Raw genomic sequence first — 21,974 nt, forward strand, 5'->3', positions numbered from 1 at the left:
ACTTTTAAATGTATGGAGTAAAATTTTTGAACGTGCTATGTATACAAGGTTATACAACTTTTTTGAGCGATTCGGGCTCCTCTCACCCTGGCAATTCGGCTTCCGAAACAAGCATAGTACCATCGATGCTTTAGTTGAGTTAACGGAGAAAATAAGCGTTTGATACACTTGATCACACAATTTTACTTATAAATTAGAAAGATGCGGAATAAGAGGTAATGTTTTGTGTTGGTTAAAATCTTATCTCAGGAGCCGAATGCAAAGAGTAGAAGTCAATCGCATTTCCTCGCAATGGTTGAAAGTACAACATGGAGTACCACAAGGGTCTATACTAGGCCCCCTGCTTTTCCTTATCTACATAAATGACCTACCAATTCATTGTAAACATGCTCAAGTCCTCCTTTTTGCAGATGATACAAATCTTACATTTCTTAATAAGTCCTGTGAGGAAGTGCAAAGAGAAATTTATAATGTTAAACACTGGCTAGATGCTAATAAACTTTGTTTGAATATTAATAAGACCATTCAATTGAATTTGAAATCAAGCGAAAATAGGTTTGATATTGATAACAATTGATACATTTCCATTGAGCCCGTATGTAAATATCTCGGCATTTTAGTTGACTTCAAATTTTCCTTTGTCGCTCATTTATCGGTGCTGAAATCGAGACTCTCTAAACAATGTGGTATTATTTCAAAACTTAGGCATTATGCCCCGCGTAACCAGCTTATTGATTATTATAAAACGAACGTAAGTTCTATTATCCAATATGGCATACTAGTCTATGGGTGCAGCAGCTATAGCAATCTGTTGCCCATTTACAATTTACAAAAGGAAATACTTAAATTCATTTATTTCAGAAAAAATCCGCCAGTGCTAATGACATCTTTGTTAAAAATAATTTACTTAACATCTACCAGCTTCATATATACGAGTTATTGAAGCTAGTTTTGAAATCATTGAGTGGATTACATCGTGAAAGTTACCTTAATTCTTTGTTTTCGTTTTCGCCATCGAGACCTACGCAAAGTGCATCAAAAACATTACTAATGGAACCGTCTTGTAAGCGAATGATTGAAAAACGATCAGTTAAATTCAGAGCTTCGAAGCTCTTTAATGCATTGAGCAAAGCCGGTGTTCTTCCCTACAATATTATTGGATCAAATGAAAAAATTATAAAAAGTTTTTATCATAAATTTAAGGACACATTTTTGGTTAATAATGATGATATAGTGAAATACATCTTTGAATAATTTCTCTAGGAAATTTAAAGAAAACGACCCCTTGGATAAATACTATCAGACATCTGCTTTGGGAATGGGATTTCTGTGAAAAAAATGAGCTCTCAATTCCTTCTAGTTTCCGAGTTATCGCAATTTTTTTTAAATTTTTAAATTTTTCCCGCTAATATTGCTTCTGAAAAACTTTTTAAACGGAAAAATTTTGGAGGCCTATTTTATGCTTCCGGTAGGTTTAACGGGGTTTAATTAGGCTGCTGTTAAATTGTGACGACTGTAGCAAAAATATTTTATAAGTTTTTGTTTTTTTAAGCCCATTTCGTTAATAACGATGATTTAGTGAAATAAATCTTTGAATAATTTTTCTAGAAAATCCTAAAAAACGACGCCTTGGATAAATGCTATCAGACATCTACTTTGGGAATGGGATCTTTGTGTCAAAATATGAGCTCTCAATTCCTTCTGGTTTCTGAGTTATCGCAATTTTTCAAATGTTGATTTTTTCCCGCTAAAATTGCTTCTGAAAAACTTTGGAGGCCTAATTTATGCCTCCAGTAGTTTTAACGAGTTTTGTGCTTTAATTTGGCTGCTGTTAATTTTTGTCGAATGTAGCGAAAATATTTTTTTAAGTTTTTTTTTCATTTCTTCATTTTTTTATGTTTTTGTTATCATAGGAACTTCTTTGTTGAAATAGTCCTACTGCCTAGTTTACCGAGTCTCTAAGGGCAGGGCGTGTGGGTTTAAATACCCCGTTGCCTGTCCACTTTGATCATGTTTGTACGAGTCAATATTTACGTTTATTTTTTGTACTTGCTGTTACTTATTTGGTACTTGATCAAAGAATCAAATTCTTTCTTTTTTTCTAACGCATGATTGCCTGCGTTCCGGTTTTATACTTTGAAATTTCAAAGAAGTAAAAGATTTGCGCAAAATGTTAGCAGTTGATTTGCTTGGTCAAGTTTTGGAAACTGTGCCAGAACAAAATTGAATAACCCTGTAGGTTACTAGAATTAGTTTTATCATAAGATGCCTAACACTTATGAGAGAGAGACCGTAGTATACACTTAGTTTGTAAACGAAGAAGGGCAAAAGCGGTTTCCGCTTAACATGGTATCAAAGAAACCCGACCTGCAAAACCTCATAAGTGAGAATGGATTTGAGCCAAAAACACAGTCAGAATCCTCAGTAAGAAATTGGATTGTGAAACTGATTGTCTCATCTAGTCAATAGTATTTTTATATACTACTGGGTCCGTTTATACCTAATCATTTCGAGTTCGATGTGCAACCAATCGATGATTAAGATCAAGGCAATAACACCTTTTCAGCAGGTTTAGAATTTCGGCAAGAAATGGGATGAACGTCGCAGTGATTTGTGTTCCGAGAATATTGGAGTAGCTACTTCGCTCTGCGAACAAAAACTTGTATGCCAAGTTTTTAAAACTTAGTTGAAACTCCATCTCTATAACAGTAAAGTGGGGGATCAGGGGGGGATCGAATGATTCTTCCACTCCGGTTGTAGACAACGCGCACAGATCCCGTGAACGTGTGCAACACTGGTCAAAAGAAAGCAAACGTCATTTTACGGAACTGAACTGCAATTAAAAAAAATCACCCCAAGTTTGACCATCTAACGCTTGATTCTCATCGGTATTAAACTTAATTTGAGATAATGTCTAACGGTAACATCCAGAGTCAAGCCCGGAGAGATTTTAAACTATTACGGCAAAAATGATCATCTCCAAGATTTTTGTATCAGGATGATGTATCATATAGCAAGATAGCAATTCAATTAGAGTTACCGATTACCGATAATGCTGCTGGCAAAATTATTGTCTGAAAAATGAACTGTCTGAAGTGGAGAAAAATAAAAGAGGCAGTTGATAAATTAGCCGCTGTTGGCCTATTGCTGATCCGCTGCGAATAAGCAAAAACTAAAATTTCAATTAGTTTTCTGAGAGATTGCAAGGAACTTAAATTTCAAGTGAGGTTTGTATTGATTTTTGCCTAAAGAGTTGAAAAATTGACCACAAATCGGTTTAATTTTACTTAAAAACCGAATTTCGGGAAATTTTCGCGTTATAACTCACTTCTAAGATTCGTAGTTCATTTTAAAAATTTTTGAAAATAGAAATCCCATATCATTGTTAATACTCACAGAAAATTACAAACGATTTTTGAGCGATTAGTGAGCCATAGAAAGACTACATCTGAAGCTTCAGAACTCTCCTCGTGTGCGTGAATAAAGAAAAGCCGGAAGCAAAAAGTGCTTCAACAAAATTGCTATATGGTAAGTACCCTAAACCCGATGCTCAGCACAGTTCAAAGGAAGTATAAGAACAGTGGGATTTAGTTTTGGTATGGCCAACACCTGTTTTTTTCTGAAGTTGAACATTTAATCAGAACTGGAACTTAAGTACTGGCATATCAAGAATTCCTCATTGGTGATTTGTCTCTATCTGGCTTGTTCACTAGTTCACTCATCTCGTGCACTGTCAGATGTTGCGCATACTAAAATACGATATGTCGAAAATACTTTGAATTGAGTGCAATTATTCTCAACGTTTGTTCACATAATTCAAACTCTTGGAATTAGGAATTCTAAGCGGACATCTTGAAAACGAAAGAATGCATAATTTGTTCGGAGTTATCAGGCACCAATTTTGCAAAAAAGGATATGACCAACCGTGTTTGATATCAAAATAGCAGTTCACAAGGCTTGGCTGAGCCCCACTGACCCACCCGGTAATGCCAAAAAACCAAAAAATTTAATGTTTTTAATAACCTAAAGCATAATTTGGGCAAAATTATTTCCCTAAGCAGGCATGATTGTTTAGCAGAACATTACAGAAGCGTAAAGATATTGTGATAAATTCTATTTTCCATTCAACTAAAATAATTTCAAAAAGTAAAACTGAAAATTGTTCAACCTAAAATGTTTATAGATATTATGATAACTCTCTTCTCAGTTTGCTTATACGTTCTCTTTCTTTTTAGAGGCGGCTATGTAGGTGCTAGTGCCAAATGCTATATTGTATGAAGACAGAGTTATCGTTGCAATATCCTTTCTAATAAAGGCTTTGAATTGCAAGTTTTTGCTAAGTGCTATTCGGAGCGCGGGCTCGTTGAAAACGCTCTTTTTCTGCTACAAGTTTTTATTCAAGTATTTTTGTAAGCAACTGAACTGTACTGAGCAGAATCGTCAGTCTGAATTTCAAGATAAATGAAGCTTGCTGTATAAATTTACAAAAGTCTTTTTCAACCAATCAAAATTCAGCATCGTCATATTACGGCTCCTTAGAAAAAGCAGAGGCGATGGGTTTCGAACCTTTAATCTTATGATTATAAACAGGGTTGCCTAGTGTGCTATGCCAAGTGGGTCTTGATTAGTGGTGTTGTCAAAGTCAAGGGATTTACTGGGCTAATTAAGTATAAATGGAAAGCAAAATCAATAGTGGTTTGTTCTAAGTTTTTATTGAGTATTCCAGATCAAAATGTTGAAAGTTTACTTTCTGTTTGCTCTTATTTGGCCTCTTGTTTTCTCATCTGATGTATGTGAAGAAATTGAGCTGGGGAACGCGACTGCTGTATGTTGTGAAAAGAATACTACATTCCGCGTTGGCCAAGTGGATGTGAGTTTCGTGCCATATCGGAGCCATATTTGTCCAATTGGTGATGGTGGGATTGAAGATTTGTGTCCTCGATTCTTTCCAAGTTTTGCAATGATGTTCGTGTTGGTCGTGGCAGGCATAGTACGCATGCAGTAGAAGAATAAAGGATGTAGAAAAATAGATTCGTGAAGTAAAAAAATAATTAAATAAATTGATTTCTTTCCCTGGTCAGGTTCATCCTGAAGGCGCGTGTTCGTCCCCTGCATACTTCTTGAAGTTTTTGTCCATCCTCGCTCCTCTTGAGGACGAACACGCGCCGTGTAATTAAGTCCAGGTTGTGCGGTTGCCCTGGCCTGATGTATTCGACGATGAAGTAGCTCGAATAAATTGGGTTGTCCGAAGCTACAATTTTTGTTAGCAGTGCCATAGTGCTATATTGTATGAAGACAGAGTTATCGTTGCAATATCCTTTCTAATAAAGGCTTTTAAATGCAAGTTTTTGCTAAGTGCTATTCGGAGCGCGGGTTCGTTGAAAACGCTTTTTCTGCTACAAGTTTTTATTCAAGTATTTCCGTAAGCAACTGAACTGTACTGAGCAGAATCGTCTGTCTGAATTTCAAGATAAATAAAGCGTTCTGTATAAGTTTACAAAAGTCTTTTTCAACCAATCAAAATTCAGCATCGTCATAGATGTTTTAACAATATTTTAAATATACTCAGAATATTGAAACCAACATGTTTGTATGTATTTACCTGGTATCCAGATCTCAGAAGTTACAAGGGGAGTCGTCTCCAAAATTTTTGTCTACCAATGAGAGGAGACAATCAGTACTGATACGTTTTTGACGTCTCGCCCAATGAGAGGGGAGCGCAAAATATATTTTAAATTGGTGGTTAGGAGAGTGTTTGCTTTGATGATTCGAACTCATCTTATAATAACAGAAATGATCAGCTGTGAACCAAAATTTTCCACTTTTTCATGAACTAATCAATTTAAAAAACTCCATTTAAAAAAATTACCTGGTATTCCTCTTGCTCTTGATCCCAAGGATGTTGCCAGTTCTGTGTGCCATACTTGACCTCTTCCCTGAATGCGTCTATGAATGAGTTGCAGCATGTGACAGTGTCGAACACAGGCAGTCCTGTCGCATGTCTCAAAGCATTCGCATACCTGGGCAGCTCCGTGCACTCCATCAGAATGGCCTAGAAAGAACATTTTCACTTCAACACGTGATAAACAGATTTTGTAAGAGAATGTAGATAAGGTTCAATTACATTGTTCTAGACAGTTTAGTTTGGTAAGTTTTTATATCAGTTTTAAGTTGCGGGAACAACCAACTCGTTTTGGTTGCGATAAGGACAAAAGTCAATGTTTTTTCAAGTTTTACTTCTGACTTGATTGTTGCACGACATGCTCCAGGGGAAAGAGGAGGCCAACTAACACATCACAGACGTTTGACCAGATCGTCGAAGAGGGTGTAACCCAAGTTGCCTAGAAAACCGTTTCGAAAAAAGGTCAAGAAAAAATAGGCTAATCAGCCAAAACACGTGCGAGGGCGGAGACCGGACGAACGTACGTGCCGTAAGCCGTTTTCACCTTCACCACACGGTGTTGTCCATCTCGTCCAGGATAGACTTCAAGAACACGTCCAAGGGGCCAAATTCCACGTGGAGTCATATCTTTCAGAATCCAAACGATGTCGTTGACTCTGAGTGGTGTTTGGTCACTATCGCTCCATTTGGACCTCTTTAACAGTGTCGGAAGATACTCCTTGACGAGTCGTTTCCAGAAATGGTTGACCATTTGCTGCACATTCTTCCAAGACTTGAAACTGGCGGGTTCTTGGCTGTCGAACTTTCCTGGTGGGAGAGAGTTGAACGGTCTGTTGATCAGAAAATGGTTTGGCGTGAGAGGCATTTCATTTTCTGGAAGGTCAGCGACAATCGTTAGTGGTCTGGAGTTCAATATAGCTTCGGTCTCGACCAAAATTGTCCTGAACACATCAAGCGACAGCCTTCTGGAGCCTAGAATGATCAATAGAGTGCGTTTCGCGGTCTGGATCAAGCGCTCCCAAATACCGCCAAAATGAGGTCCATAGGGAGGATTGAACTTCCAGGTTGTGTTCGTTGCTGCCATTGCTTTGTAGATTTTGTCGTTGTCGAGACGTTTCACAGATCTTTTTAGTTCCTCAGATGCACCAATAAATGTCTTGCCATTGTCGCTGAGCATTGTTGTTGGCTGGCATCTGCGGCTTACAAAACGTCGATAGGCGTTTAAAAAAGTGTCAGTGTTGAGATCGGGACAAGCTTCTAGATGGACACACCTAGTAACCAGGCAAGTGAAGATGAGGCCGTAGTGTTTTTCAATCTGTCCTTTGGCATCCTCTATATAAAAGGGTCCAAAAAAGTCGACTCCGCTGTTCGCGAAAGGATACTGGGTAGAGTCTGTCGGGAAACGGCAGGCAGGGAGGGGAGCCATGACGGGTTGAATGTTTTGAGCGGCAAATCGTCTGCAGAGAAAACATCTGTACTTTATACTCAAAAGTGTTTTTCTGAGTCCAATGATGTGGTATCTTTGCTGCACAAAAGCTTTCACTGGCTCTGTTCCTTGGTGAACGCAAATGTTATGTGCATGCTCTATATAGAGTCTCGCTATCTTGTCCTTTGCGTGCAGTATAATCGGAAATTTCTCAACTTCGAGGTTATCTGGCGCAAATTGCAGTCTTCCGCATGACCGAAGGATTCCATTGTTGTCCAACATTGGGTTGAGCGAACGGATTTTGCACTTTGAATCTATCCTGGAACCACGTTTCAGGGCTTGGATTGTTGAGAAGAAGAAATTTTGCTGCGAAATTTTGATCAGCTGATTTCTTGCAAGAATGACGTCTTCTGTTATATACTGGTGATCTTTAGGCCTTTGCTTTTTGATCCGAAAGAGCAAATTGAAGACTGTTGCTAAAGTCAGGAGCAACTTGTTCCAAGTTGAGAACCGTGTCGGGTCGATTATTTGCTCCGACAAATTGCGTGAAATTTCATGCGTTGCTAACACATGCTTTGAAGAGTTTTCAGCAGCGCTGAGCTGTCTTGTGGAAAGAAATGCTGGCGCTGTTAGCCACTTGGCTGTAATTTCGTCTGGGTTGAGACCACGGGTCCCGTGGTCAGCTGGATTTTCTTTGGTGGCAACGTGTTTCCATTGGTAAGCATCAGTTGATGCAAGGATTTCTTTGAGGCGATTCGCAACAAAAACAGGTTGCTTCTTGGTTGTCGATAACCAGTCAAGTACTACTTGACTATCTGTCCAGAGTGTAGAGCGAGTAATGTGAAATGATGACTCTTTCATGATGGTTGAAAGAAGGCGCACTCCGATGACTGCGGCTTCCAACTCTAATTTGGGTATGCTGATTTGTTTAATTGGGGCAACTTTGCATTTGCCTATTAGGTAACAAGTTTCAACATCAGTGGCTGAGTTAGGAACTGTTTTCAAGTATGCAACGGCTGCAACTGCTACAGCTGAGGCGTCGACAAATATATGGATTTCATTTTCACTTTCTGGTGAATGGCAACTCTTATTCAGAGTTCTGTTCAATGTCACTTCTGGGGAAGAAAAGTATAAATCCAAATTCTTTTGAAGTGGTTTAACTACTTGAGGGGCAATTTGATCGTCCCATTTTTTCCCAAGTTTCCACAGTTCTTGAAGAACTATTTTGAAACGGATCGTTGATGGCGACATTATTCCTATTGAGTCGAAGATCGAGGAGACAAGACTAAAGATCTTACGTTGAGTGTATGCTGAGGCACCTTTTGGGAAATCAGTGAGAGGTTTCATAAAAAAGCAGTCTTTCTCAAGATTCCATTTAACACCAAGAACTCTAACAATATCTGTCTTGTTCTCTTTGTCTTCTGGAGGGATTTGGTTTAGAATTAGAGAGCTGTTTGAAACAAATTTTGTGAGTCGAAACCCACCTGTTTGCAGACAATTTTTTGTTTGAAAAACTGCCTTACAAGCGTCTTGTTCTGTTGCATGTGATTGGATGTAGTCATCCATGTAAAAGTGCTTTCTGACGGCTTTGAGGGCTTCTGGGAATTGTTGACTGTTTTCTTTGGCACAATGGTTAAGAACGTATATTGCGCACGAAGGTGAGCAATTTGCTCCAAAGATGAGTCTGGTAAATTGGTACTGTTGTATCTGATTGTCTGCTAACCAAAGAAATCGAAGAGCAGATTGATCAATCTGATGGATGGCGATTTGCATAAACATGCCTTCGATGTCCGCAAGAACTGCAACGGGATGTTCTCGAAATCTCATCAGGACACCTAAAAGGTTATTAAGGAGATCTGGTCCTGTAAGAAGGTTTGAATTAAGCGATTGGCAGCGGAATTTTGAAGCGGCATTTGCAACTCGGCGGACTTTTCCGGGCTTATTGATATTTTCCACAGGATGGTGTGGCAGGTACCAAATTCTGTCTGGTTGAGGATCTTGCATTTCCACCGCTTTGACATAGTTTTTCTCGAGGTCTGTCAAGAGAGTCTCATTGTATTTGTCCTGCAACAAAGGTTTACGTTGAAGGCGTGTATTAAGGCTTTTGACTTGGTGCAGTGCAGAATAGAAGTTGTTTTCCAAATTTATTTCTGATTTCCAAGGCAGTTTGATTTCATATCTCTCACCATTGTGATTGATGGAGTTCTTCAAAATATCAAGAAACTGTTCTTCTTGCTTTGTGTAAACTTGTTCACGGTCCTTCTGAATGCCATCAGCTTCAATACTCCAGAACTGTTGAACAAGTTCGTCAAGTCCGGGTTCATCTGATCTGTTTCTTGACACATGGAAAATAAATTTCTTCTGCTGAGTTGCGGGCTGTTGAGTGGTGGCTGAGATACAATTCTCATATTCACCAGCGAGGGTCCAACCAAGTTTAGTTTTCACACCAAACGGTTGATTTTGATTGCCAGGTATAACATGTGTAGGGTAGGTGAATGCGAATGCGTTAACACCGAGGAGGGCGCCGATTTTGCCATCGGCAATATTTGGGAAATGTATGTGGCGCAAACTGTTGAAGGCATCACAAATTTGATTAAGTTCAAAAGTTTTTGCAGCTGCGACGTTCAGAGACGGGGTGCTGAACGTTCGAGAGAGTTCAAACGATATTTCAGTTGACTTATATGGAGTTATTGTGACTGGCTCAACAATTTTTGAGAGGGACATGCTGTTCTCTGTATTGAGAAATTGTAGTGGTACTGACTGTTGTGTTTCACGGGGAAGCTCAAGAAATTCAGCTATGGCGTCCAATACAAAACTGAATTGGCTACCGGGGTCTATGAGGGCGTAGGTATCGAAGGCTTTTTCCCCTTGAGGAATGAAACTGGAATAAGCTGCAATTGCTCATACCAATTCTTCGGTGTTTCTGAGCATTGGTTAATGCTGAACGATTGGTTAATTGCATTGCCGTTTAAATTACGTCGTTGCACGTTTTGCTGGCTTTGGTTGTTGAAAGTTTGGCCAGAACGGCTGTTGGGGGCTTTGTTTGTTTGACTTTTCTGTTGAGAAGATGTATTTGGAGTTTGACTTGAAGCTTTGCTACTAGACGAAGCTGTTGGATTGTTACCAGAAAAAACTTCAGTAGAAAAAGCTGCTGTAGGGCGTTTGATTTGCTTGGCGGGATCATGAAGGGTTGTGTGGTGGAATCCACTGCAAACCTGACATCGTTTTTGCGATGGGCACGATTGTTTGTGGTGTTTGTTGCTCAAGCAGTTTGTACACAAATTATTTTGGCTGACAAGGTTGTATCGATCACTTGGTGAGCACAATTGATACTCAGGGCATGTGGCAATGCTGTGTTCTTGTTTGCACTTCTCACAAGATCGTTTTGTGTTAAAGGTTTTGTTCGGAACGTTTTGTGAAATTGACGGTTGCTTTTGCTGAGGCCCAAAGTTCCATTGTTTTCTACTGTTTTCCGCTGATGCGTTGTTGACTGACACTGAGGGATTGCCATTGTATTGCTTGGTTTGCGGGTTGTTCGAGTTGACAAACTTTGAGGCTTGAGAACTGATGGTTCTTTGATTGCTTTCTCGACTCACTTTGTCGTAGATTTGAGCTTGGAGCCCCAACCACTGTTGAAAATCCACAAGAGTTGGGTCTGAGTTGAGCTCGGTGAGACAATGTTCTGTCCATTTCAGAACCAAATGATGTGGCGTTTTCTCTTTGGCTTTCTTAATGAGTGCTGTAGACTGGAGGTCTGCTGTAAAGCCAAGGTATTGGAAGGCTTGCACAAGTCTTTTCAAAAATGAGGAAAAGGCAATGAAGCTTTGCTTGTTTTGGAAGTTCATTTGCCAGTTTTCAAGCTGGTTAATGAACGCATTAACAACTATAGTACGATCACCGAAATGTCGGATTAGTTCATTCAGTGCTGTCTGATAATAGGATGGATCGCAGGAGTAAGCATGAATCAAGTCTTTTGCTTTCCCACTCACAGAATTCTGTAAGTAAGTTATACGATGAGTGTCTGTAATGGAAGGGTTGTTGTGAATCATCGTGTTGAAATTATTGATCCACTCGTGAAAGTGGATAGGATCACCATTGAAATTCTGAAGTTTCAAAGGTGGCAATTTGATTGAATGCTTGAAATCAACATTTCCTTTTTCCTGTGTTACATTAGGGTTCGAGTATGCTGAGCTTATGTGTTGATTGACAGTGGGCAGTAAACTCTGGTTAATTAAAGGCTGGCTCAACTGATTTTGTCCAGCAGGATTTGAGTGTTGATTAATGCACATTGGGGCATGGATCGTGGAAGTTAATGGAGCTTGACAGTTCGATGGAACTTGAGAGTCAGGAACAAACTGGTTGTTACACAACTGACTGGGTTGTGTCACATTTTGGTTAACTGGGAAAGTGCTGGTAAGACCGTGTTGACTGTTAACAGGTTGTGGAAATTGCAGAGGAGCCGCAATTCCGTTTGATTGTGGAGCTACCTGGTTTGGCAGAAAATTAGGAGCTGCAGGATTTAAGACGGTATTTTGATGCTGTTGTTCCATCAGTTGTACGGTAATTGGAGGAACACTTGCGGAATGTACCCCAGTTATAGGATTAATATATTGATTGGATTGTAGGCAATTGTTTTCTGCCACTATTTTATCAGTTGTACTTGGAAGATGTGAGGTTCTGTTCGCCACTGTGGGTAAGCAGGGGAGTTTTTGCAGATCACAGTTCAACACTTGACTATCGAGGTATCCATTTGTTCCTATTTTAACCTCAGAAGGTCCAACATTCTGTTGTAGATTGGGAAAATTATGATATTGAGGATTTCTGTTGGCATATGAATCCTGATTGTTTCTTCGCTTTGGCAACTTTAAATTAAGGGTTTTCTCCAATGCCGAGTTTTGGGCAAAAAGACCATCTGCTTGTAATTGAATAGTTGGATCTGCCAAAATGAAGGGGTTTGAAAGTGAGTGATTACCTGAAAGGTTCAAATTTTGGATTGGAGGCAAAAGGTTCTGCGACGTGTCAAAGTTGTCACTCAAGTTGATTTGAGCTGTTTCAATATCGCAGACATCTCTATTTACCAGGTTGGAGGCAATTTCAAGTTTCCCTGATCTTGTTGGAGATGTGAATTTTTGGCTGATATCTTTGTCAAAGCAGGGAAAAGGATTCGGAACGTTTAATTCGTTTCCAAGTTTAGTTTTGGATTTTAGAAGACTTTCATGAACTTCCTTTTTAGGATTTCTTTGATGGGCTTCAAGCACATGTTGAATTTGAAGTCCTGGTTCATTAGATGTTTGCAGAAACAGTGATGGTTGTCTTGGCCGTGGTGGTAATGGAGGCGGCTGATTGAAGATGTCACTGCTGGTCTGCTTTCCTTCTATGTCGCGCTGATGCTGGATTCGTTCCTTGTCGTCACTGGGCGCAGGTGTTGATTGCCGAGACAGGTTTCTTCTGCTGGAGATCATGCTGACATCATTTCTAATGCGACTAGAAGACTGACTGAGCTGGCCATCGTCGTCCAACAGATCAACTTGCAGTTCCAGTTCATTGAGGCGAGTTATTAGTGTCGTTTGCCTATTCAATATTGATGATGCAGTGCTCTGATGTGGCTGCTGTCTCATCACTTCCTCTGAGAGTTTCTTGAGCTCTGTTTCCTGGCCTTTGATTTTGTTGATCATCAAAGACAATGACCGGAAACTCTTTTTCTGCTCCACAGTTTTCTCAAGGAGATCGAGCAGTTTCTTCATTGACATTTCTGTCGCTTTGAACATATTGATGGCAAACTGACATTCAGCGCTGTTCTGCTTTGACATATTGGTGGCTGCTGCTTTGTTGTAGCTGATTGTTGATGATGTAGGTGAAGAAGCTCGTTACTGAAGGTGAAAAACGGCTTAGAACCGGAGCGACGCAAATTTTTGATGTAAAAAAAAAAAAGTTGTCTAAGGTTTGAATGCTAATGATCCTAGTTTTTTCTTGTTCAAAAGACCGGCGACGCAAATTTTCTCAAAAAGTGATGTCCTAGAATGTGTTTTGTGTGCTAAATCTTGCCTTTTGCGCTAAAAAAAACTTAAAAGCTTTTCCGAACGTTCGCGCGCTTTAATCGACTTTCGTTCAACAGACTTAAATAATTGCTTGTTTTTTGTTGAATTAACACAAGTTTTGGTTAAATAGCTGGCTTTAACTGTTTTAACTAGTGTCTCTGGCTACTGTAGTTGACAGGAAACTTGTGCTTTGCTACAATTATGCAGTTGAACCAATATTAGACCAGAACTCAAATAATTGTTACATTAAACTCCTTTTTCTTGAAAACTTCAAAACACTCGTCTGTTTCCCTCAAATAGGAATAGATTACCAACCAGAAAGCTTATGAAACTACCCAAGAAAATTTGTCTTAACTCTCTAACCCTAACCAAACACTATGATTAATAAATACCTCTCACAGTTTTTGCGAATTTATAACTTTGAAACCTGTTCTTTTTCTAGGAGTTTATTGTTGTTGTGACGGCTAAAGATAAGAAATTAGTAAAAAGGCGATGCGTTTAGGCAACAAGGGCTACAGGAGGGCTACTGAATGCTAGAAATTTGCAGAGACGAATCATATTGTGGAAATCTTTAGAACTCTTTGGTGTATTGTCTTTTTTCGGGTTTTGCAAAAGCTTTTTCGTTATCTTTAAAACTGTGTGACTTTGTCTGCTGTTTTTCACTCTGTTTTCGTTATTTATAGATTGCATTGACTCTAATAAACTCTCAAAACTTTCTCCCACGGATAACGTCTGAGATCTGCTTTTCAAAAATATTGAAAGTAGAAAAAAAAAGAGACATCAAAGTTTCTGGTGACTACTGGAACCAATTTTCTTCGAAAACTCCTCTTCTGCTGATGGTAACGTCTGAAACCAATAGGGATAAAGGGACTTCGCAGACGGCAACGTCTGAGACCGAGGACTTCTGCAAAAAATCAAGTTTTGGAAGTTTTTTCCAAAAAAAATTAAAAAGCTAGTTATTTTCGTCAAATGAAAGTTTTGATATTTGCTGTGGCGCCTAATGACTTTCTATTTACTTCCATATACAGGTGAAACCATCAAACCGAATGACAATGACTTGTTGTAGGGGTTTGTTTAGTGGTTTATTCGGCAATTCAAATGAATATGTAGTCAGAAAATTAGCTTGTGTTTTTTGAATTTTCTGATTTCAAAAAATTTTTTCTGACATTTCTCATTTATATGATACTGATTGGATAAATCGATGAAAATGGCTTTCTGTTTGATTACAAACTAATTCAGGAGAGTAGTTTAAGGGTTTATTCCGCAATTGAAACGGATATGTAGTCAGAAAGCTAAATTGTGCTTTTTGATTTTTCTGAATTCAAAAAATTTTTTCTGACATTTCCACTTTATATAATGCTGATATGATATATCAATAAAAGTGGCTTTTTGTTTGATCGAAAGCCAATTCCGAAGGGTGGTTTAATAGTTTTTTCCGCAATTCAAATGGATATGTAGTCAGAAAACTAAATTGTGTTTTTTGAATTTTCTGAATTCAAAAAATTTTTTCTGACATTTCTCATTTGTATAATACTGATTGGATATATCGATGCAAATAGCTTTCTGCTTGATTACAAACCAATTCAAAAGAGTGGTTTAATAGTTTTTTCCGCAATTCAAACGGATATGTAGTCAGAAAACTAAATTGTGTTTTTTGAATTTTCTGAATTCAAAAAATTTTTTCTGACATTTCTACTTTATATAATGCTGTTATGATATATCGATAAAAGTGGCTTTTTGTTTGATCGAAAGCCAATTCCGAAGGGTGGTTTAATAGTTTTTTCCGCAATTCAAATGGATATATAGTCAGAAAACTAACTTATGTTTTTCGATTTTTCTGATTTAAGGAACATTTCTCTAAAGTTTGTGCGTTTTTTTCGCATAATTTTCTTTCAAAGTTAGAAAATTGCCTTTACTCGCTTTGAAAATAATATTACTAGTCAAGGTTTATCAATCGAGGTGTTATAGTAACAAAAAGTTTTTTTTTGGGACAAAAATCAATTTTTTGAAGGCTTTTTGTCGAAAAAAAAGTAGAGATTTTGGATGGCTCTAACCGGGGAACAGGACATCAGAGGTAACGTCTGAGACCTCGGGCGGACTTCTGCTGGTGACGTCTGAAACCAGTAAAAAAAACAGATCCTCTCGTCGGGGTGACGTCTGAAACCCAATTTCCAAAAAAAAATCGTCTGCTGGGTAACGTCTGTAACCCAATCTTGGCTTCGTCGCTGAAAAAATTGCTTGTCTTTTCTTTTCTGTGACTTTTCTGTGTCTTTTCGGTGTCTTTTTTGTGTCTTTTCGGTGTCTTTACTGTGTCTCTTCTGTGTCTTTACTGTGTCTCTTTTGTGTCCTAAGAGACTTTTGCCAGTAACAGGGGAGACTTTTGTCCTCAAAATTGTTTTGGGGAAAGAAGGTTTTGTTCTTTGAACGAGGGGTAAACCATAAAATGTAAGAGAATGTAGATAAGGTTCAATTACATTGTTCTAGACAGTTTAGTTTGGTAAGTTTTTATATCAGTTTTAAGTTGCGGGAACAACCAACTCGTTTTGGTTGCGATAAGGACAAAAGTCAATGTTTTTTCAAGTTTTACTTCTGACTTGATTGTTGCACGACAGATTTTATTCACTCAAAGATGTTTTAAGTTGTAATATAATAATCGAATGCTTAAATAGTTAAATTCCAATTAACTTGAACTAAATTACATTGAATCATTTGAAAATTTCGGCAATTGCGGAAAACCACGAAGCATGACCGCCGACTGATTATAGTGCCAACATTAACATTCACCATTATATAAAGGAATAAAATCGGGGTGAAATGATTGAGGGGTGAAGTAATCGGGGTAAAAAATGGGGGTTAAAAAATAGGGGCTTAAAATCGGGACTCCAGTTTATATATATTGGAGCAGATCCAACGCAACGTGATAAAGGTAAAAGCTAGCCTTGATATGTGGGTTTTCCCGGATCTTATCCTGCACAAGTTGCACGATTCCAGGTTGCACAATTTCTGGCAAGACTTTCTCTCCCTTCTCGACAGCGTCAAATCCGGGCACATCCTGGCAACCGACTATTTCAAATCTGGGATTGTCACAATCACAACCAGCTATTTCTTTAATGAGACCCTGGTAATATTTCAATTATTAATGATAGACAACATTAATAGTCCATTTTCTATATTTTTTAATAACTGTTGAATCTAACCTCTCTAACGGCGTCTTATTCAACAAAAGGTCCTTAAGATTGCAGTTGCTGGTAAAATGATCTCCCCTATCGCCTACCTTTCAGCAAAGGAAGGTTATAATGAAACCGTGACAACCATTGTCGACAACAATTACAATTAACGGTTTCCAAATTTCAAATATTCATGAACATACTTATCTAATCTGTTGTAGATTTTAAATTCTGTTTGAAAATCAACTAGCTTTCAATTGCTATTCAACAAAGTGAGCACTGCGATCTTTTTTAATACCCTTTCTTTTATAACCGGATAAACAGGTAATTAGCTCTGGAGAGTTCAGATGCGCGCTAGGTATAAGCCATTCTCATACCAAGTGTAGAATAATGAGTCACGGATAAAAATTAGCGCAGACTATACATTAAAAAATGCAACATGATCAGAAACATCCCAAAGAAAAAAATCAGCCTGCTTTTTCAATGGGTCATGGCTGAAATGCCGTGCACGCTAATTCCGGGTACCTAAGACGAAGCTGGCTACTACCGAAGTAAGCCGCTCACCAATCGTTTGAGAGAAACTTTCCCTTAGTTAGTTTGTTATGCTTAATTTCTGTTCAGAGACCATGCCTATATAAATTGTTTTTTTTTAAGAAGAAACTTTGAAAGCAAAAATATGATCCTCATTCGTATGAAAACTGAAATTCTGGGTCAATATTTAGCAAATAATAACATTAATGTGAATAATATGAATGAATTCCTTAGGGCTCTATATGAAAACAGAAACAACGCCAAAACTCGAATAATTTTTCGGATCTTTTCCGTTTGTATACCCGGAAAAAATTGTAAATTTTTGTTGACATATGTTTTCGAGTGATTGAATTTTTGAGTCGGAGTTTTAAAAAGAAAGCTCATTGCAGTAGACAATATACCCACAAAGACATACCTTCATGGCTATGAGGTTGTCCCCATTGGCGGTGAGAATCATCACGTGTTCATGCATAGACAGTGAATGCAATATAGTTCCAGTTTGGACCAGTGAGCTCAATACTATAGGAACTGCACCCACTTTCTCTGCTTCAAGCTGGGCTATCCTTTGAAAATTTATCATAAATCCACAATCTCCGGTTATCACATTCACCTGGCATCTTTTCAGTTGGTTGCGTTTGAACACTTAACACAAATGATTGAAAAAACATTTTTTTATTAATTCTTAGGTAAAATTTTGTGATGCATTTTAGTTTTCTGGGTAATTTATTATTTAAATAAACTGCAGGTACTGTTTTTTTGTCTGGCCAACTGTTTGCTGTTTTGTATAAAATACCCTGACGCTAACTTTGATAATAGGTCTCTTTTCCTTTTTATTCAAATTCTCCAGTGCTATATAGCCAGTCTATTTGCAACCCCCCCCCCCCCATGTTCTTTTGTACTTTGCGACAAGTAATTTTAATTTTTAAAATTATTTAAATGTATTAAGATATCCATGTGAAAAATAGGCAACAAAATAATTTGGTCACATATTTCTCTTTGTGTGCCTCCCTTATATGAAAAAAGAATTACTTTAAATGAATTGCTTTAGAAAATTCAATGGATCTTTATATTGTAAAATCAATTTGTGTTTAAAATTATATAAGAACGTATGAACCTCAAAGTACTCTAAAATTGTATAGGTTGGGCGTGCAAACAAACAAGGAAGTTAATAACAGAAAAAAGCCGCTGGTACCCTCGACTGAACTTGACTATAAAGTTGCATGGAATAACAATTCTCGACTCATACAGTCCATGAAATGGCTTCAGCTCAACTCTATGGTACGTTATGCACCCCTTAGTACGTTATGCACCCCCCAATTATAGAGCACGTGTCCTTACATATCAACCACGTGTCAATCATTGTGTATAAATATGAAATCATTTTCTGAAATAATTAAACCACTGAAAGATGCTTGACTTGTTTGACTTCGATCAGCCACCGAATAGACTCTAGGAAGCGTTCTTGCACTTGTGGGGTCATTTTGCCCTTTTGAGCCACTTCGTAAGTCAATCCAGGTACGACTTTGTAATAAACGTCGTAATCAAAACTGTCTGGGCTGTCAATATCACCTACAGAGAACTTTTCCGTTTTCTCACAGCTATCCAATGAACTACAGCAATTTTATAACGTCCCAATTTGTAAGAAAAGTAATGCCTCTAAAGCTATTTAAAACACCGCTTCAAACAATACTCGTAATGGCAGGTAGTTGGAGGGGAGGCGTGAAAAATTTACTGGGAGCACGAACCAAAGGGTCCGATTTTTCTTAAGAGTTTAATAAAATTCTTTAAATCTTTCCATACTCTTGCGACTATCGTTTAAGTTGCATGGATCTCTGGTGTAAAGCTGCTTATCAAAAATTGGATCTATACTGTTGCGTCCTCTCCCACTGTTTTTGCCATTAGTTACAGTTTATGTTTTCTTATATAATGTCTTATGAAGTATGATAACATATAGCACGTAATAAACATGGGTAATAAAAATGGGTTTTTCCCATTACAGGCCCCATTATGGTATATTTATCACGATGGGGGCTATAGTTTATCTGACCACTAAGCTGGGGAGGGGGCTATTATGGGAAAGACCCATAGAAAAAGCACGTGCGCCTGGGCAAGAGGGTTAAAATTTTTCTGGTCACGAAGCAGGGGGGGGTCAAAAGAATAGATCCCAGCATTTTCAAGAATTGTAGTAAATCCATCATTTCTCCATCATAGTTTTTCTCCATTACTCAAAAGACCATTCTCAATCGATAAATTACACTTATCCCAACTTTTTGTCTGTGTAAGGATGAGCTCTTACTTAACCATAGCTTCAGGTTGACCATAGCCTGACCAATGTTGGTACCACGTGAAAGTTTCAGACGCAAAAAAAGTGGCCATCGTCACCAAAAAAGAGAAATAAAAGAACTCGTAAAAAGAACAGTCTGAAATGTGGGGAATAATATTAAAAAGGGCAGATGAGAACAAGTCGTTGTTGCCTAATGCTGTTCCGCTGCGATTACGCAGGAACAAAATATTTTTATTGTTCCGACCCCACTCAAATGGGTTTTTTTTGTTCAGTCAATTTTGGCCGATCGATATATTCATCGTAGAGAAATGTGAGTGGTATCATTAAAAAGTTCGTCCAGCCTAGAATTTGAAAATAAAAATGTTTTTGTTTGACTTTCGTATTTTTCGAGGAGTTATCGAGGATTGAAGTTTTGTGTGAACACGTGATAATTGGTATGATTTCGTTCACTTTTAGTGTAATTTTTCTTCAAATTCTGATCTTTTCTTGATTTTCATTCAAAATTACATTTCACGCCACAAGAGGAATCAATTTCGTAATCCTAATACACGAAAGGTGAGCAAAAGACTAGTTCTGGACTCATAGGGAACTTTACTATAAAAAAATTCAAATTCTATAGGAGAGCTGTTTTCTTAAGAAAATTTCATATTTTTTAGGTCACCTAGAGACTGATCACATTTCATATCAATGCTTGGTTAAAGATAAAATTGATTTACAGTAAAATGACGCCTAGTGAACAAAAAACACGTTTTCGAGGAATCGAATATGTTTTTTATGGCTTCAACTCTGAGCTTTAGTAATTTTTAATGAAATTTTGATTTTCTTTTTGAGATTTAACTGATTTTCTGGATCCCTATGGCATAAAACTGTTGAATAAAAGTGTAATGGGTTTTGTAATGAACATTAGTGAAGCTATTCAGTGCGATGATTGGACAGCTAAAGGCTGTTAAAACTTTATATATAATTTATCGAAAATTTTTTTTAAACATTAACTGATCATAAACTTATTTCTGTAAACTGTAAGTCAGCCTCAGTACTGGCCGAATTCCCATCCTTTCTACTGCAACAATAATTAATCTGTTCAGTGGTTTTATCTTCTAACTATTGGCTTAATTACTTTGATGCCACAAGATTTCAAAAACAATTTTAAAATTTTTGGATATTTTTTGTATTATTGAATACTTTTGAAATTTTATCAGGTTATCTTAATTTGGAAAACTCCCGTTGGTTTAGAGAAGACGTTCAGTGGATGATAGATAAAGTTTTGAGAGAAAAACTCATGGTTTAAATGGCTTCGGCATTTTCTTTTCGCGCTTTTCTACTGATTTTTTGGTTTTTGCCTTTACTTGTTGTTGATTTCATGGTCATAAGACAAATTGTGATATCCTATCGATTACCCAATCATGACAAACATCTTTTTCTATCTGTCGAGCCATGACGGAGCATATTTTTTTGACTTCTGTTGAAAGCTATTGAACTTATTGTCTATTAAGTCTATAAAAATAATTTTTCAAAAAAATTTTTGAACTTTAACCAATATTAAACTTATTTTCATGATTTGAAAGAAGTTCTCAGTAATGAGCAGATCTCTTTTCTTTTTTCCTAACGCAACCTAAAATACTTTGCTTACCGTTTTTTCTAATTCCTGGTTTTATGGCTTCGATGCTACAAGATTTCAAAAAAAAATAAATTTTTGGATATTTTTGTATATTTGGTTATTGTTGAAATCTTATCACATTATCCTAATATTGATAGCTCCTATTGTTTTTAGAAGACGTTTATTGGAGTTTAGATAAATTTTGAGATAAAAAGATATGTTTTAAATGGCTGCGACATATTCTTCTCGCACTTTTCTAATGAATTATTGGTTTCTGTTTTTGTTTTTGTTCTCATAGTCGTAAGACTTATTGTGATATCTTATTCATTACCCACGTATGAAAAACATCTTTTTCCTTCTATCGAGTCACGACTGAGCATATTTGTTGTCTTCTGTTGAAAGATTTTGAATATAATGCCTGTTAAGACTTCAAAAACAAATATTCGAATTGAATTTTTTAACATTAACCAATCGTAAACTTATCTTCTTGAACTGTACGAATGTCTCGCAATTTACCGGAACACCTTTTCTCCTACTTCAACAACAATAATCTAATTTGGGGCTTTATTTTTTAACTTTTGCTTTGATAAAAATCGATGCGCGAGTTTTCATAAACTTTTTGGACATTTGGAAAATTATTAGACTTGTTTCTGGTTCTTCTGAAATCTAATCACATTATCTTATTAGTGTTAGTTCCAATTGGCTTAGAAAGGACGTTCAATGCATCGTAGATAAGGTTTTCAAAGAAAAGCCTATGGTTTAAATGGCTTTGACGATTTCTTCTCGCACTTTTCTATTGAATTTTCGGTTTTTGCCTGTTTTTGTTCTGGCTGTTTTTTTTTCAATGACTTTTGTAATGTCTTATTGCATCGATGACTTGTCAATGACAAACTTCCTTGTTGTTCTATCGGGGCTTAACTTTTATGCTCCCATCTAGCGCTTCTATTGCCTTTCGCTCAAAGCAATTGAGTTTAATGGCGTTGATACTTACGGTTTTCTCAGAAATTTTGTATTTTGTGGTTATAATGT

At 37.4% G+C, this 21,974-nt stretch overlaps 1 protein-coding gene across 1 annotated transcript in view; it reads right to left on the reverse strand.

Moving 5' to 3' along the window:
- Positions 1-3,491: 3,491 nt before the first annotated feature.
- The window catches only part of LOC142340135 (uncharacterized), a 36,565-nt gene continuing 18,082 nt past the window's right edge, over positions 3,492-21,974 (reverse strand). The window contains exons 2-6 of the mRNA XM_075390600.1: positions 18,482-18,632; positions 17,480-17,674; positions 16,305-16,484; positions 5,870-6,052; positions 3,492-3,749 (exon numbers count right to left, since the gene is read on the reverse strand). Coding sequence (XP_075246715.1) covers positions 3,666-3,749; positions 5,870-6,052; positions 16,305-16,484; positions 17,480-17,674; positions 18,482-18,632 — 793 coding nt within the window. The 3' untranslated portion in view covers positions 3,492-3,665. The remainder of the gene's footprint in view (positions 3,750-5,869; positions 6,053-16,304; positions 16,485-17,479; positions 17,675-18,481; positions 18,633-21,974) is intronic.

Source organism: Convolutriloba macropyga, chromosome 5 (genome assembly GCF_964194025.1).
Source record: "Convolutriloba macropyga chromosome 5, txConMacr16.3, whole genome shotgun sequence".
Taxonomy (NCBI): Eukaryota; Metazoa; Xenacoelomorpha; order Acoela; family Convolutidae; genus Convolutriloba; species Convolutriloba macropyga.